General features: G+C 49.8%; 1 protein-coding gene across 1 annotated transcript in view; it reads left to right on the top strand.

The window, feature by feature from the left end:
- The first annotated feature begins 14,876 nt into the window (after positions 1–14,876).
- GDI2 (GDP dissociation inhibitor 2) overlaps positions 14,877–15,363 on the top strand; it is a 31,038-nt gene continuing 30,551 nt past the window's right edge. Inside the window, exon 1 of the mRNA XM_032426075.1 lies at positions 14,877–15,162. Within this exon, the coding sequence (XP_032281966.1) occupies positions 15,118–15,162 (45 nt within the window). The 5' untranslated portion in view covers positions 14,877–15,117. The remainder of the gene's footprint in view (positions 15,163–15,363) is intronic.

Below are 15,363 nucleotides of genomic sequence, written 5' to 3'. Positions count from 1 at the left end.
CACACACACACCAGAAGGACAGACCCCCACACACACACACCAGAAGGACAGACCCCCCCCGACACACACACACCAGTGACATTCTATTAGCCTCTACATCAGCCATGCTGAAAGCCCACAGACTTTTAAATCGTGTGATCCCAAATATTCTCTTCCTGAAGATAGTTGGACTTGGCTTTCTATAATTTGCCACAGAAAGCCTAGAGAGCCCAGATTGGAGTGTCAAACACACCCTTGTTGGAATCCCAGCTTTGCTGTTTACTGGTGGTGTAAATACCTCTCGGTTTCCTCGTCTCTCCAGCGGGGATGGGTGTGAAGCCTACCTCATGACACCGCGGTGGAGCGGACACAGCTCCTGCAGAGGACCCATGGCTCGGCCTTGCGGAAAGCAGCAGGGGAGCTGATGACGTGAATCTGCCCGGTGTCTCCTGCCCTACGCCCGTGGCCCCCTGCTCTCCTCCGTACCCCGCCTCTCAGCTTCCGTCGCTTCTTCTGTGTCCAGCTCTGAGCTACACTAGACTCCGGGGGCAGGGCCTGCAAACGCTGTGTCCACCGCCCTGCAGTCCTCACTCTGCAGCCACCCAGGACTTCTGGAACCAATGACTTCCCCACTAACTGACCACATGACTTCAGCAAATCGCTTGCTCCCACTGCAGTCCGATCCCCAGCGGCCCCGTCTGTCCGTGAGGCTGTCGCGCTCAATAACAGAGGATCTGAAATCCAGCTCTTCTCTGGGATGTGGGCTTAGGGACCCCCAGGTAACTGATAAAACATTGTCCCTGGGGGCATGTGGGGATGTTTCCGGAAGCCATGAGCCTTTGACTCGGTGGCCCTCCCCGAGGCATCATCTAGTCCATTGAGGACCTGAATAGAACAAAAAGGCAGAGGAAGGGTGAATCTGCTCTCTGCCTGGCCTGGGACATCCATCTCCTCCTGCCCTCAGACACCAGTGCTCCTGGGGCTTGAGCCTCAGCCTCAGACTGAGCAACACCACCGGCTCTGCCTCCAGCCAGCACATGGCAGATCGTGGGGCTTCTCGGCCGCCGTGTGTGAGCCACTTCCTGTAGTAGATCTCTCATCTATATCTCTGTGTATCCTGTTGGTTCTGTTGTTTGGAGAATCTTGACAAGTCGAATCTGCTTCCTGCTCACATTTTGTTCCCCGGCAATTCACCAGTTACCTGTCCTGCAATATGCATGTTTCTCTGCACTCCCTCCCGAGAGCAATGATCAGTCTCCTCTGAGCTGAGCTGTGCTGCACAATCCCTAAGCTAACTCCCTTTCCTGGGAGTCTCCTGTGGCCGCCCTCACTCTCCACTGGAGGAGTCCCTGCCTTCATGGCGAATCCTTCATCCTTGGAGGGTTGTTCGTCCATTCATCCGCCTCCCACACACGATCGCTCCGAGCCCAGTGTGGGCCAGGCACTGGGGGCAGGTGTGAGGGAAGCTCCAGAGTAAATGTCCTCAGATGTAAAAGACCTCAGACCAGGCTAAATGAAAGAAGGGTGAGAGGGACAGCAGGCTAGTGGATGGGGGCAGCGTCCGTTTGGACCCTTTTCCTTTTTTTTTTTTTTTAAGATTTTATTTATTTGCAGGGGGGCGGGGGAGAGCACAAGCAGGGGGAGGGGTTAGTGGGAGAGGGAGAAGCAAGACACCCCACGGAGCAGGGAGCCTGATGCGGGGCTCGATCCCAGGACCCTGGGACGATGGCCTGAGCCGAAGGCAGAGGCTTCACCGACTGAGCCACCCAGGCGCCCCTGGACCCTTTTCCTTTTATCTGATGGCTTCAGCACAAAAACCCAGGAAGTGATTTCCTGGTCCCTTGCTCTCTCTGCAGTTGCACGTCCTGACCTCTGCACTTTGTGGTTAAAGGTGGCTATTGCTCATCTGACCCCACACCGCTTCCTGGCCGAGCAGCACTGAATGGACTCGCTGCACCTTTGGGGCGTGACTTCAAATTGGCCGGAGGGGAAATCTGACTGACTGCCTGGGCCAGGTCCAGGTGCATCCAGGTGCAAGCAGTTCTGCGGGGGCGGGGGACAGAGGCAGAGGGAGGGAAGGGGAGCTGTGTGCAGGGGTGGGGCAAGGGGCATGCAGAGTCCTCGAGGTATCTACTCTCTCAGCAGAGCTTGTGGACTTCTGAGCTGGCCGTTGTGAGATGTGAGGACGGCATGAGAGAGGGCTGGGGATCTCTATCTGCTTTGTTAGGGCTCAGGGCTTCTTAATTTGTTTTGTTCCCTTAATGTTACATTTTTCATATTAACCTCAAGGCCTGCTGTCCTGGTGGATTCGCTCTGTTCTGAAGGGCTAGAATGGGTTGAAGTGTGTATCTAAATGGGTTTTAGCAAGTTCAGCTAGCTCACCAGCTGACGCACATCGTACCCCGTCTAGATCCTGTGAGGAATACACCTCCAGGTGCCTTAAACCATGTGAAGAAACAAAAGGTCAACACTGGCGGGCAGCAAGAGGGCTCATCGGGCCCCCAAGGTCTCAGCCTGCCAGAGCTACCTCATTGCTGGCCCCTGGACGCGATGGCGAGGGCTCAGCTGGTAGCAAGTGAGGGTCCCCCATGGCCAATAGTCATCGGTCCACCTGCTCAGCAGCCCGCTCTGCCTCTCAGGCTATCGGGCTGTAGTCTTCACCTGCTCTACACAGATGCCATCGTTTTCCAAATGCGGCTTCCTCCCTGGTCTGGAGCTGGGGGCCTGACCCACACTGGGCCAATCTGAGCCCCTTCCTACATCTGCCCTCAGTGGGCGGAGACACGATGAAGTCTGGTCTCTCTCTGTGGGAGGCCACTAGGAGGCCAGCGTGGAGCAGGTCTCGGGTGGAACCCGCGATCCCGTACGATCCTGGGTCTCTGTGCTGCTACCCCATTAATGGTTCCGTTACACGAGCCGGTAAGTTCCCTGCCCCCTGCTGGGATGGCGATGGGGCTGGGGGGCAGGCAGGGGGCTCATTAGGGAGTCTCTCTGTGGAGAGGGTGGGGAGGGAAGCAGTATGGGGCGAAGGAGAAGCCGCACCACCATGCAGCCACAAGGACGGCCTTGGGAATCCCAAACGCGGTTGGAAACTGTTCACACTACAAAGGAACTTCACACCCTGTGGCCCAACCGTCTCCCTTTTCGACATGAAGGAAACCAAGACCCAGAATGAGTAGGATTCGTGACATCTAGGTTAGCGCTGTGACTCAGTTTCTTAGGGCTGCCTCAACAAATGACCCCAAACTAGCCCTGTGTTCTCTCAGGGTTTAGAGGCCGGAGTCTGAAACCAAGGTGTCGGCAGCACCGTGCTCCCTCCTAAGGCTCTAGGGGAGGGTCCTCCTGCCCCTTCCAGCTTCCGGGGGGCTCCAGCGTTCGCAGGCTTGGGGCTGCGTCCCTCCCGTCTCTGCCTCCATGGCCACGTGGCTTCTCCCTCAGCTATTCTCCTGTAAGGACTCTGGTCATCTAGGGTCCACCCTAAATCCAGGATGATCGCATCTCAAAATCCATAATTATACGTACAAAGACCTTTTTGCAGATAAGGTCACATTCACAGGTTCCAGGGACATGGGGTTTTTGTGGGGCACCGTTCAACCCCTTGCATGTTCCTTGGGGGGGAATCCCGTGTCCTGCCACGAATGCAGTGCTTTGCCAAAAAGGTGCAGGATACTCTTTATTTGGGTGTTTACACGAGTGTCCCCAAACAGTTTTCCACCTTCTGTCTTCATAAAGTTTTCTAATATTATAACCTAAAAATAATAGTAATGAGGCTGAATTACAGGATGTCATGGAACTGTTAGAAAGAGCGAGATGTAGATCTGTATGTACAGAGATGAAACAATCTGTAGAATCTATTTTTTTTTTAAAGATTTAATTTATTTATTTGAGAGAGAGAGAGAACGACCAGGCGCCCTGGAGAGGTAACAGAGCCCCAGAAGCCGACTACTGATAGCGCTAGGAGGGCAGGGTGGGGGAGGCGGGCAGCCCGCGTGCATCCGGGGTGGAAACAGTTATGTCCTGCCGCCTTCTCCCGTCCGTGGTTTGGCAAAGTGTCAAAGGTACCGTGGGAAGAAAGACCTAAGACAGGAAGAAAGTAGGCAAGAGAAATTGAGGAGAGGGAAAAGAGAAAGCGCGGGAAAGAGCGTACAGGAGAGAGCAGAGGATGTGCTTTCGGAATCCAGAGCAAAAGCAGGTGGCAGGGAGCCCAACTCGGGGCTCGAGCCCAGGACCCTGGGATCACAACCCGCGCTGAAGATGGATGCTTCACCGACTGAGCCCCGCAGGTGCTTCTCTGGGTCCACATTTAAATCTTCACAGCCTAAAGCAAGGCTTATATAAAACATACAATGTTGGCTGGATTCCATCGGAAGAGAAATTTATTTTAATTCACTGAGAGATGATGGTTATGAGCTGTGTAAACCTTCTCAGCCAGAGATGTCCTCGACCATAAAATGGGGCGATTAAGGCTTCTAAAGTCCTTTCCAGGCTATTCTAGAATCCAGTAGCTCTAAGTGATGTGAAGAAGGGGGGTGGAGGTGAACTGGGACCAGTGATTCTCCCTTACAAGAGGGTCGGGAGACCGACCACCTTCTGACAAAGCAAAATTCAAACAGAAACATGACGATACGCTCCTCTGAACATGTAGGATGGCAAGAATAAATTGTCTACAGCCCAGGTCTGCAGACTGATGCAGACGGGTAAGGCTTTCATCCCCCCAGAAGAGGAGGGGTCCTGCTGCTTCCAGACACTCACCTGAGTAGCCAGGTATCCGCCTGTGGCCTTGGAGAACCAGAGGAGTCAGTGAGGCGGGTCCAGACCCACCACCGCTGGATGCCCACGTCAGGCGCCGGCAACAGCCGTGCCCAGTGGGGACGAGGGAGGCTCCCTGTGACCCAGTGTTCTCACCTGCTAAGTGCCGTGTGGATTCCTTTTGATTTTTCAAAATGAAAATGCTCTATTTTATTTTCTTAAAATGAGATTCTATCCCAGAACATTTCTTTAAAACTTTCGGTTGCCTTTTTTTTTCCTTTTTTTTTTGTTTGTTGTTGCCTGTTTAAGTAATTACTATGCCCAACATGGGACTCGAACTCACGACCCTGAAATCAAGAGTCATATGCTCTACTGACAGAGCCAGCCAGGAGCCCCCTTTTGGTCGTTTTTCTTTAAATATACCTTTTTTTTTTTAAGATTTTATTTATTTATTTGACAGAGAGAGACACAGCGAGAGGGAGAACACAAGCAGCGGGAGTGGGAGAGGGAGAAGCAGGCTTCCCGCTGAGCAGGGAGCCCGATACGGGGCTCGATCCCAGGACCCTGGGATCATGACCTGAGCCAAAGGCGGACGGTTAACAACTGAGCCACCCAGGCGCCCCATTTTTTTTATTTTTTAAAAAGATTTTATTTATTTATTTATTTAGAGAGCATGGGGGGAGGGGCAGAGGAAGAGGGAGAGACTCTGAAGCAGACTCCCCATTGAGCGTAGAGCTGGATGCAGGGCTCCATGTCACGACCCCAAGATCATGACCTGAGTCGAAACCAAGAGTCAGACGCTCAACCAACTGAGCCCCCCAGGCCACCCTAAAACATACTTTATTTTTTAGAACAATTTTAGGTTCACAGCAAAATCGAGCCAAAGGTACAGAGATTTCCCTATGCCCCCTGCTTCCCGCATTGTCGGCACCCCACAGCGGAATCCCGTTTGCTTGGGGGTGGTGTGCTATTTCTTCCGGGCCTGCCAGAACTGGGGCCCTTCTGACTCCACTGTCCACAGTCAACCACCCACCTTTTGCTGGGGGCAGAGGGGATCCAGGAACCCACTGCTCCTTGTAGGCACCGTCGACCAGTTCCGTTCTTACCCCACTTCCCCGCCTGGCCTTCGAGGCACCTGCCCCCTTAACTCCTGTGGTCTTTTCTGGAGTCCTCTAGCTGGAGTGAGTTTGCTTCTCGGCGCCTTGCCTCTGTGATGGTTCAGCTTTCTCTGGTCTGTTAGGTCGTAGACTTGAGGGTCTGCTGTCATCCAGTGGCAGACTCCCTTTTTGCTCTCTCTGAATGCAAAGCTTTAGACCCTTTTTCTTCCTTTTGTGCCATTTTAGCAGACCTTGGGGTGGGAACCAAGGTACAGGCGTGTGCTCAATCTACACCATGCTGTGTCTCAAGTTCCATCTTTTATTGTCCTTCCCCCCACCCCCACTCTCTAATGAATGCCGTGGCTATTTGACTCGCGCTCCGGCACTCACACATGAGTGCACTTGAACGGCGTGTGACGTTGTCAAAGTTTATAACAGTGGTGTGGGTTTGAAATCTCCTCTTGTCTCAACTAGTTTCAGCCTCCTCCTCTTTGCTACATTGAGGTTGAATCCTTCTGATTGCTGCTGGAGCTTACCTCCCACTCTTGGCTCCCCTGTATTAGAATTGGATGAACATTTTAGTGCTGCTTTTTATATCCCAGAAAATGTCTTTCCGATGTGTCCCCAGGAATAGAGAGCTGGGACGTAGGATTTGCACATGTGAGATGTAGTAAGTACGGCCAGATTTCTCTCCAAAATGACTGTGGCCGTGGAAACTTCTCAGGGACCTTACCAATCTCCACTGTGACTCTCCCAAAGGAGGACATAATGGGCAGCACTTCCCAAACTTACAGGACCATGGGACTCTCCTTGAAGAGAATCTGCCGGGAGATACTGACTTAGGCTACACACACTGGAAGGTCAGCATGCTGTTTTGGGAGGTGGGCAGAGCTTAAAAGCTGTAAACCTTATTTTTAACCTAACAGAGTCATTCTATATAAACTTCACTGCACAGTGAATTCTTATTTGCCAGCTAACATGAGAACTTATTTTTCTGTTATCTGAGAAAAGACAAGATGTTCTTCCTAATACTTTGTTATTTATTTCTGGTAGGAGTCAAGACTAACCTTGGAATTTTTTTTAGGGCCGTGGGCAACTGAGTTTCAGTGGTCAAAACTGACTATTCTAGTAAAATATGAGCATGTGGTCATGAATTGCTGGTAAGTATACCAAGACTACCACTCAGTTCTGATGGGCAGGTAACCCCACACTGGTATAAAGAAGAGAATTGATTTAAAAACTTTAGAATTAAAAATAGTAATTAGATGTCAAAGGTAAAATAGCTTTGAAATGAAAAGAAGCTAACCCAAAGTAGGATTATACTATCACAACCATTAAATCAATCTGGAGTTAAAATGTGTAAGCAGGATCCAATCTACTTAGCTCACTAAGGCCAAATCCAGTGCCTGGCACAGAGGAGACAGAATAAATAATTATTGAAGAGATAAATGAAAAAAATCAGATATTTTTATTTCAAAAGCCTTATAGTGGAAGATTTGGGGTTAAAAATTTAAAGGTATATAGATATCACAAATCTCTCTCTGGGAAGATGTTCTCCTAAACCACCTATGAGTAGAGTCCATAGAGTCAGGCTAGAGCACCTCACTTCTAGGGTGAAGGAAATGTCATGGACACCTACTAGAGTGTCTGTTCATTCCTCTTTTCTGGGACCTGGCCACCCTCCCCATGAATGTGGACTCCTGGTAGCCATATTTCTGTCATGCGCCTCTATGCCCCGGCTTTAGTTAATTGGATCAAGTTGGACACAAGACTCCAAGCTAGGCCATCAGATTCTCTGTCTGGGAATCTGATGTTGAATTATGAAAACCTGGAGAGTCTAGTCCAGGGGTTCTCACCCTAGGTGATTTTTGACCCCCTGCCCCACCACTGGGACACTGGCAATGTCTGGAGACATTTTGATTGTCACAGCTGGGGCCGGGGAGAGGGTGGGTATTGGCATCTCGTGGGAAGAGGCCAGGGGTGCTGCTAAACATCCTACAGTGCCCAGGACTGCCCCCAACCCCCTCCACCAAAGAGTGCTCTGGCCTGAAATGTCAGTGTGAGGCTGAGGAACCCTGCCCTATCATGAGCATCTGGATAGACGTGGTGTAACTCAGCTGAACGGGGCGGCCAGCCATCACCCACCCTCCACATCCAAGGAAAGCAGTGTCAGCCGTAGAGAGAGAAAATAATGAAGAAGCCATACAGAGATGAGCTGGGCTTAGAGACAGTTTTCCAATTCCTGACTCCAGTTCCTTCCAGAGACCTGACTACTCTTTTGCCCCTTTATCCTTCTGATAAATCCCCCTTTATACTTGAGATAGCCTGACTCGGTTTTTGTTACTTGAAACCAAAGTAACTTAAACTAATACAAGAAACATTTAAGTCAATGATTTTCAAGTGACCTAAGAAACATTAAGGCTTGGGCAGCTTAGAGATCATTCTAGTTGAGGATGGAACAAATAAATCATCATTTCAGTCAACGGCAATTGCTTTTCCTTGACAGCCATGCTATTTTCCCACCACTTCTCTGTAGTTAGAGGCTAGAGTAAGTTGAAGCTTTCTGAAAGGGGAAAGGATCTGGAACATGCTTGCCCTACACTTATGAAGTTTTTGGAAATTGGGACACCCGACTCACCTGCTTGGCCACAACACCTGAAACCCCACCCAATTCTACCAACTCCTCATCATTATATTTAAAGCACTCCATAGAGCTGCGACTAATTGCACTTGCTAATGATTTCTATTTTGCATATTACTTTGTATTTGTACGTACATCATCAGTCTTGGTACTGATTTCATTTCTCTATATACAGAAATTCAATAAAAGTTGTGATGTAGGGTAAGCCACTGAGACGGTCTTTGATACTCAGTTTCTTCCTGGAAGTTATATTTTTCTTTACCCAAGTCTTAAGAATATTGTGAATTCATTCCTTATCCATACATAGAATTTCTTAATCATGTAGGAGTTACTGAGCCCTCTGAGAATCTGACGGTGGATCCTCTTTCTGGAAAAATACACATGTGCACTGTATTTTGCATACAAATCTGAGGGTTCACAGACCATTTAGAGGCCATCATAATTATCCCCCAGGTTATGAACCCCTGCATTAAATATTTATTTAGTGCCTCGTATGATCTAGGTGGTAAGGAAAAAAAGATGAAAATGTAGAGTTCTACCCTTGAGAGGAACACAACTCCATAGGACTAGCAAACGGTAAGCACCCAGTTACAACCCAGGTGCCATGTGCCAAGAGAAGGGTCGTAGAGAGTACCTGGTAATCCAGAATAGAGGAATTTAATCCAGAGTGGGAAGTAAGGAAAGATTTGTGGAAGAAGTGACATCTGCACTGAGGATTCTTACAAGCAGAAGAAAGCAAGGTCCATAGAGGGATAGGGGAAGAATGTTCCAGACTGAGGGAAAGGCATGTCTAGAAGGTAAGGAGCATGGCAAGCTCACGGAACAGAAAAATGTTCGGAGCAGCTCTGCTCATCATCTGTCGGCCCTCAGCTCCATCCCTGCTTTTCTCTGGATTGCAGGGGCTGAGTCAGCAAACCACCCTTCCCAGAGCCCTCTGCCAACTGGCTTCTGGTGAGTTTTGCCAATGGAAAGTGCTGGGGGCAGACAGGAGGCAGGAAAAGCCTCCACGTTCCCCTGTTGGTCGTATCTGCAGTCACAGCATCCGGAGCAGCCAGGGAGGGGACTCATGGCGCTGGGCCAGGCTGACGGCACGGGGACCCTGAAGGCTGGGTGGTGCCATTTTCCCTCTTGCTCCAGAGTTTCAGGCTGTTCCTAACCTCCGGGGAAACTTCTCTGTTTTGCCTCTCCAGCCCTTTCAAGTTTTGAAACCAATTCCCTATCGCATAATGCCTCTACATAAAATACCTAGAGTGGCTTGTGTTCTTCTGGCTGGACACTGACTAGTGTGGCAATGAATCAGAAACTCTGGCGAGGGTGGAGGAGGACTGTGGCGAGGGATGTGTCCACTGGGTAATAGAGGACCAGATCATTGAAGCTCATCTTAGGAAATAACCTGTGTTTGGACTTGATCCTAAGAGCAGTGGAAGCCTAGGAAAGATTTTAAAGACGTGGTCAGGTCAGTCACTTTTGATTTTGATGAAGATCACTTGGACTATACCACAGAGAACAAGTTTGAGACACCGAAACCGAAGGCCAATGAAGAAAGCTTTTGCACTCATCTAGGAGAGAACTTGATGGTGGTCTGTACTAGTGTAGAGGCAGTGAGGTTGGAGATTCTGGGGGGTTTGGGAGGATTTTTATGAGATGGAATGGCCAGAACATAATGGGGTATTGTGGTAGAGTGAAGATGGCTACACATTCACTGGCAGGTCTTTGCATTGATGAGTGGGCTTAGGGCTCCTCCTTTAGAATCTGGGTGTGTTCTGTAATTGCTCTGACAAGCAGAATATGGCAGAAGGGACGCTGTGCCAGTCTGTGGGCCCAGGCCTTAAGAGCCCGGCAGTTCCATTTCTTGTTTCTTGGAACTTTATACTCTTGGAACACAACTACCGTACTTTGAGAAGCACAAGCCAAGTGGAGAGGATACACCTACATAGCTGATCTTGTTGACAGCCCCAGCTAAGCTCCCAGCTCCCAGCCAGCATCAGCTGCCAGCCATGGGAGTGCACCATGTTGGATGTCCAGTCTAGTCTGGTCTTCAGTCTTCCAGCCCAGCCGTTGACTACAACTGCATTGTAGACCCAAGCAATTCCCACATATCTGAGTCCATTCAACCACAGAACCATTAGAGATAATAATACATTGTTAAGCCACTAAGTTTTGGGGTGGTTTGTTACACAGCAAAGGAAAATAGGAATAGATGTGGAAGGAAAGAAAGAAGACAGAATCAAGGATGATATCTAGAATTCTGGTTTGGACCCAGGGTGGAGCCAGTCTCCACTCAGATGGAGACTGGGAGCAGATGAGCACTTTGTGGGGCTGGGTGGGTGTGGGTAAATGAATCTATCATAAACTAGGAAATATTTATTTTGGGGATTTAATTAAATTTTTTTCTAGATATCCTAATATGTTTTATCTTCAGCATTAGATTTCCAGATGTTAAACAGATTTATATTTTATAGAACCCTCTTTTTAAAACCCTCTAAAATAATAATCTTAGTATCTTCTGCAATAGGAAAAGCTGCCCTTTTCAAAAGTATCAAGAGGAACTGGTACCTATTTCATCACATGTAGTCCTTGTTGATCTAGGGATCAACTTCCAGGTCTCTTATTCATTCATCAAATATTTACTCATCATGTGCCAGGTACTCGGCATTGTTCTAGAGCCATAATTCTGCACAAGATAGATACTATCCCTGCCCTCATGGACCTTACATTCTGATTGGTAGGCAGACAAAAACAAGTAAAGAATGTAATTACCAATTTGATAAAAATCGATGAAAGAAATGAGCAGTGGGTGATTAGAGAATAAGAGTTGAGGGGAAACTACCTACACTAGATAACGTGGTCAGGGGAGGTTTTCTTTTCTTTTCTTTTCTTTTCCTTTTTTAAGGATTTTATTTACTTGAGAGAGAGAGTGAACAAGAGAGCGAGCACACAAGCAGGGGCAGAGCGAGAGGGAGAAGCAGGCTCTCTGCAGAGCAGGGAGCCCAACGTGGGGCTCGATCCCAGGACACTGGGATCATGACCTGAGCTGAAGGAAGACACTTAATGGACTGAGCTACCCAGGCACCCCAAGGGAAGGTTTTCATGTCGAAACTTATGGAAGTGGAAAGCGTCAGCTGTGAGAAGAGGTGTAAGAGGGGAAGTGAGGGTTAGTAGCTACGGGACCCACCACGGTGCAGAGGCCCTTGGTGGTTAAAAGTTTGACCAGATTTTAGGAACTGAAAGACTAGTGTGTTTGGAGTGTAGTGAGCAAGAAGTATACAAGATGAAGTTGGAGAGAGATACAAAGGTTAGGTTCAACAATACCTTTTAGCCCAAAGTAAGGGGTTTGCATTTTATTCTAAAAGCAAAAGATAGGCAGCAGCATGAACATGATCCGATTTACATTTTAGGAAGATAATGGTCAGCCCAGACAGAAGGGGAAACTGGGTGAGAAACTGTTGCAGTGGTTCAGGACAGAAAGATGGCCGGGATGAAGATTCGTTCTGATTTTCTTTTCCTTGGACTCAGTATCTCCCTCCGTAAGGAGCTGGTGGGAGCTCAGGGCAAAAGATCAGCAATGATTCCCAAGCACCTGCGTATAAATAACACTCACACTGGACTCTTGCTTTGTACAAAGACTTGAAATATCTTCCAGAGGGATGGTATTTTCCACTCCTCTCCACCAATCACCCACTTCCCCCAAACCTAAGGTTTCATTCTGTTAGGAACTGAGGCTTCTAATACACAGAATCAATTAGTGGCTTTCAAGCTACTTCACCATAAACAGTATTTGTTGTCTACCAAGTTCCTTGGCAACTAGAATAGGTGATGAAGATCCTAGAGCAGGCATAGAATTTTGGATTAAATCAGTTAGTTGTTTTTGTTTTTTGGGGGGGCTTCCTCAGGGCCACAGGACTTGTACTGCCAACAAAACTGAACTTCAGTGTAAGGGATCAGATTGAAGAGCCTCATTACCCTTAAATTCAGATCCCTTATCCAATGCCTCGAAGTTTCTCATTAACTCCATCTGAATATTGATAAAATGCCCTTCACTTAAAACATGGTAACATATTTCAGCAGATATGCTTAAAAGCCTCAACATTTAGAGGTTGATGGCAATACATGAAAAAGGCTCTTTATGTTATTGCTAGTTTTTATGTTTTATTTTTTATTTTACTTTTTTTAAGTAGGCTCCACACCAAATGTGGGCCTTGAACTCATGACCCTGAGATCAAGAGTTGAATGCTCCACCAACTGAGCCAGCCAGGTGCCCCAAAGATTTATTTTTATTTTTTTTTTTATTTTTTTTTTTTAAAGATTTTATTTATTTATTTGAGACAGAGAGAATGAGAGAGAGAGCACATGAGATGGGGGAGGGTCAGAGGGAGAAGCAGGCTCCCTGCCGAGCAGGGAGCCCGATGCGGGACTCGATCCAGGGACTCCAGGATCATGACCTGAGCCGAAGGCAGTCGCTTAACCAACTGAGCCACCCAGGCGCCCAAGATTTTTTTTTTTTTTAAAGTAATCTCTACGCCCAAGATGGGGCTCAAACTCATGAGCCCTAGATCAAGAGTCACATGGTCTACTGACTGAGCCAGCCAGGCTCATTATTGCTAGTTTTTAAAAAATGGGTCAACTCAACAACCCTAGATTGTAAATAAATTTTTTTCTCCACAAAATAAATAAATAAATAAAAATAAAAAATGGGTCAATATTTCAAGTCAGTTCAAAAATATAGGTAACATTGTAAAAGTAGCCCTAGAGATCCCTTTTCCCTCCAACTACCTGAGGACATAGTGAAAAGACAACTTGAACCAGGAAGCAGGCCCTCACCAGACACACCTTGATCTTGTACTTTGTAACCTACAGAACTGTGAGAAGTTTCTGTTGTTTCTAAGTTTGTGTGTATAAATACATGTGCACATACTCGGAGAGAACAGCAGGACCTTCTTAAAGCCAACAGAAAAATCAGTCACACCCACTGGTACATAATGGGTTCAGTAGTCAACTTTGCACTTGATTTTTGTCTACTCATAGGAATTCCTTTGGTCACTGATGTATACAAATCCAATTAAGGTATGTAAATTTAAACTCCCCCCTCACCCCCCAAGGTCCATGGTCTGATAGAACACACTTTCTTAAACTCTTTCTGGGGTGAAGAAACATTGTACAACACCGTTACATTATTTCTGGAATCTGAATGATGTAAATATGAAGGAAGTTCTGCCTACCAAGATTCACTTTGAATAGTTCTCCAGCTGTGTTTGAGAGTAACTCTAGAAGGAAATACCAACTCTTTTGTCTGAGTTTGCAGACCTGTCACGGGCTGTAAACACAGGTTGTCCAAGGCTTTAGGGGAATCACTTGTCCAGACTGGCTCTATAGGGCCTCCTCTCTTTGGTTGAGAACACAAGCCGCTCCTTACACCCATCTCTTTACCCAAAGCTGGAGATTCCAGTGGGAATCCTAAAAAGTTGGGGGGCTGGGGGGTGGGCAGGAGTAGAGGAGATGGAAGGCACACAAGGAATGTTTCTTCCACACTCATGGCCTCACCCTATTCCCATGTGGTCAGCTACAATTTCTATAGCTGGCCCGAGCTATAGCTCTCAGTAGGCGCAGACCCGCTTCCAAATCAAATCTGGCCTTCCTCTTCATTTGTGCTGAGGGTTACTTTTTTTAAAAGCTGGGTTTTTTTCTTCTCATTAATTTTCCTCGGGCCGCACATGGGGCAACGCAGCAAGCACGACAAAGGGCGGGAAATAAGATAAAGCCTGTGATCTCTGAACTGCTTTCAAGACGGTGGGGGCTTTTTCATTCAGAAAAAGGAGGCCGGATGGGAGGAAACACAAAGCAAGCTGCCAATGACGGGGGTAGGCGCGGCCGCGCGAGCACGCCGGGTCGAGGCCTGCACAGCGCCCGGGCCGCAGCCGGAGCCAGGCTACTAGACGGAGCCCGGCAGTGCGAGGGCGGGAGTGCGGGGCCCGACGCGGCCGCCCGCGTCCCCAGCAGACTCCCGCGCCGCCGGCTCCGGCGCACGTGCCCTCCACGGGCTCAAAGTCCAAGGGCGGCGGGAGGTCTCGGGGCCCTGGGCGTGCCTTGGCTCCCACACCACTGAGGGAGTAACGAAGCGCACTGCCGCTCTCCGGCCACGGGCGCGCTTCGCCCCCACTGCAGGCCCTCAGGGGCCCGCGCCCGGCCGCCTCCTCCGCCCCCAACCACGGTGGCAGCGGGCCGGGCGGGGAACCGGAACCCCCAGAGGGACGGCCCGCCCTCCTCTCGCGAGAGGAGGGAGAGGACGAAGGTTGGTCGGGCGACGGGAACTCAGCCAATGAGAGAGCGGGAAGGGTGTGATCGACGGCCCTCCGAGCGCCGTCTCTAAGCCCCGCCCCGGCTGCGGAGGCCCGGGTCGCCGCCCGCCTTTCCCTGCCCTCCCCGTCTTCCCTCCCCTCCCTGCCCCGCTCTTCTCTTCCCGTCTGAGGTGGCGGCCGGCCTCTCTCCTCTCCAGCTCCGTTTCAGCTCCAGCCCTGGCTCCCCGTTCCCGTCGGGCCCCAATACCGGCCTGAGCTCTTTCCCTGTGGCTCCCGGGTGGTCGTATAGCCGCTGGCCCCTCGAGTCCCCGCGCCTTGTGCTCTCGCTGGGCCTCGGTCCTCGCCGTCCCCCGCCATGAATGAGGAGTACGACGTGATCGTGCTGGGCACCGGCCTGACGGTGAGTCTCCCTGCCCCGCGTCCCGCGCCCCGCAGCCCGCGCCGCGGGAGGCCGGGCCCGCCCCGCGGGGCCGCGCCGTGTCGGACGGCGTCCCTGCGAGCGCGGGGTGGCGTCGTCGTGGGGGGCCGCTGCGACCATGCGGGAGACGCGACCCGGGGCGTCGGGGGCCTGCGGCAGTGCCCGGCGGCGAAGGCTCGCGGC

Source organism: Phoca vitulina, unplaced genomic scaffold (assembly GCF_004348235.1).
Source record: "Phoca vitulina isolate PV1807 unplaced genomic scaffold, GSC_HSeal_1.0 scaffold33, whole genome shotgun sequence".
NCBI lineage: Eukaryota > Metazoa > Chordata > Mammalia > Carnivora > Phocidae > Phoca > Phoca vitulina.
This window is presented reverse-complemented; position numbering and strand designations above follow the sequence as displayed.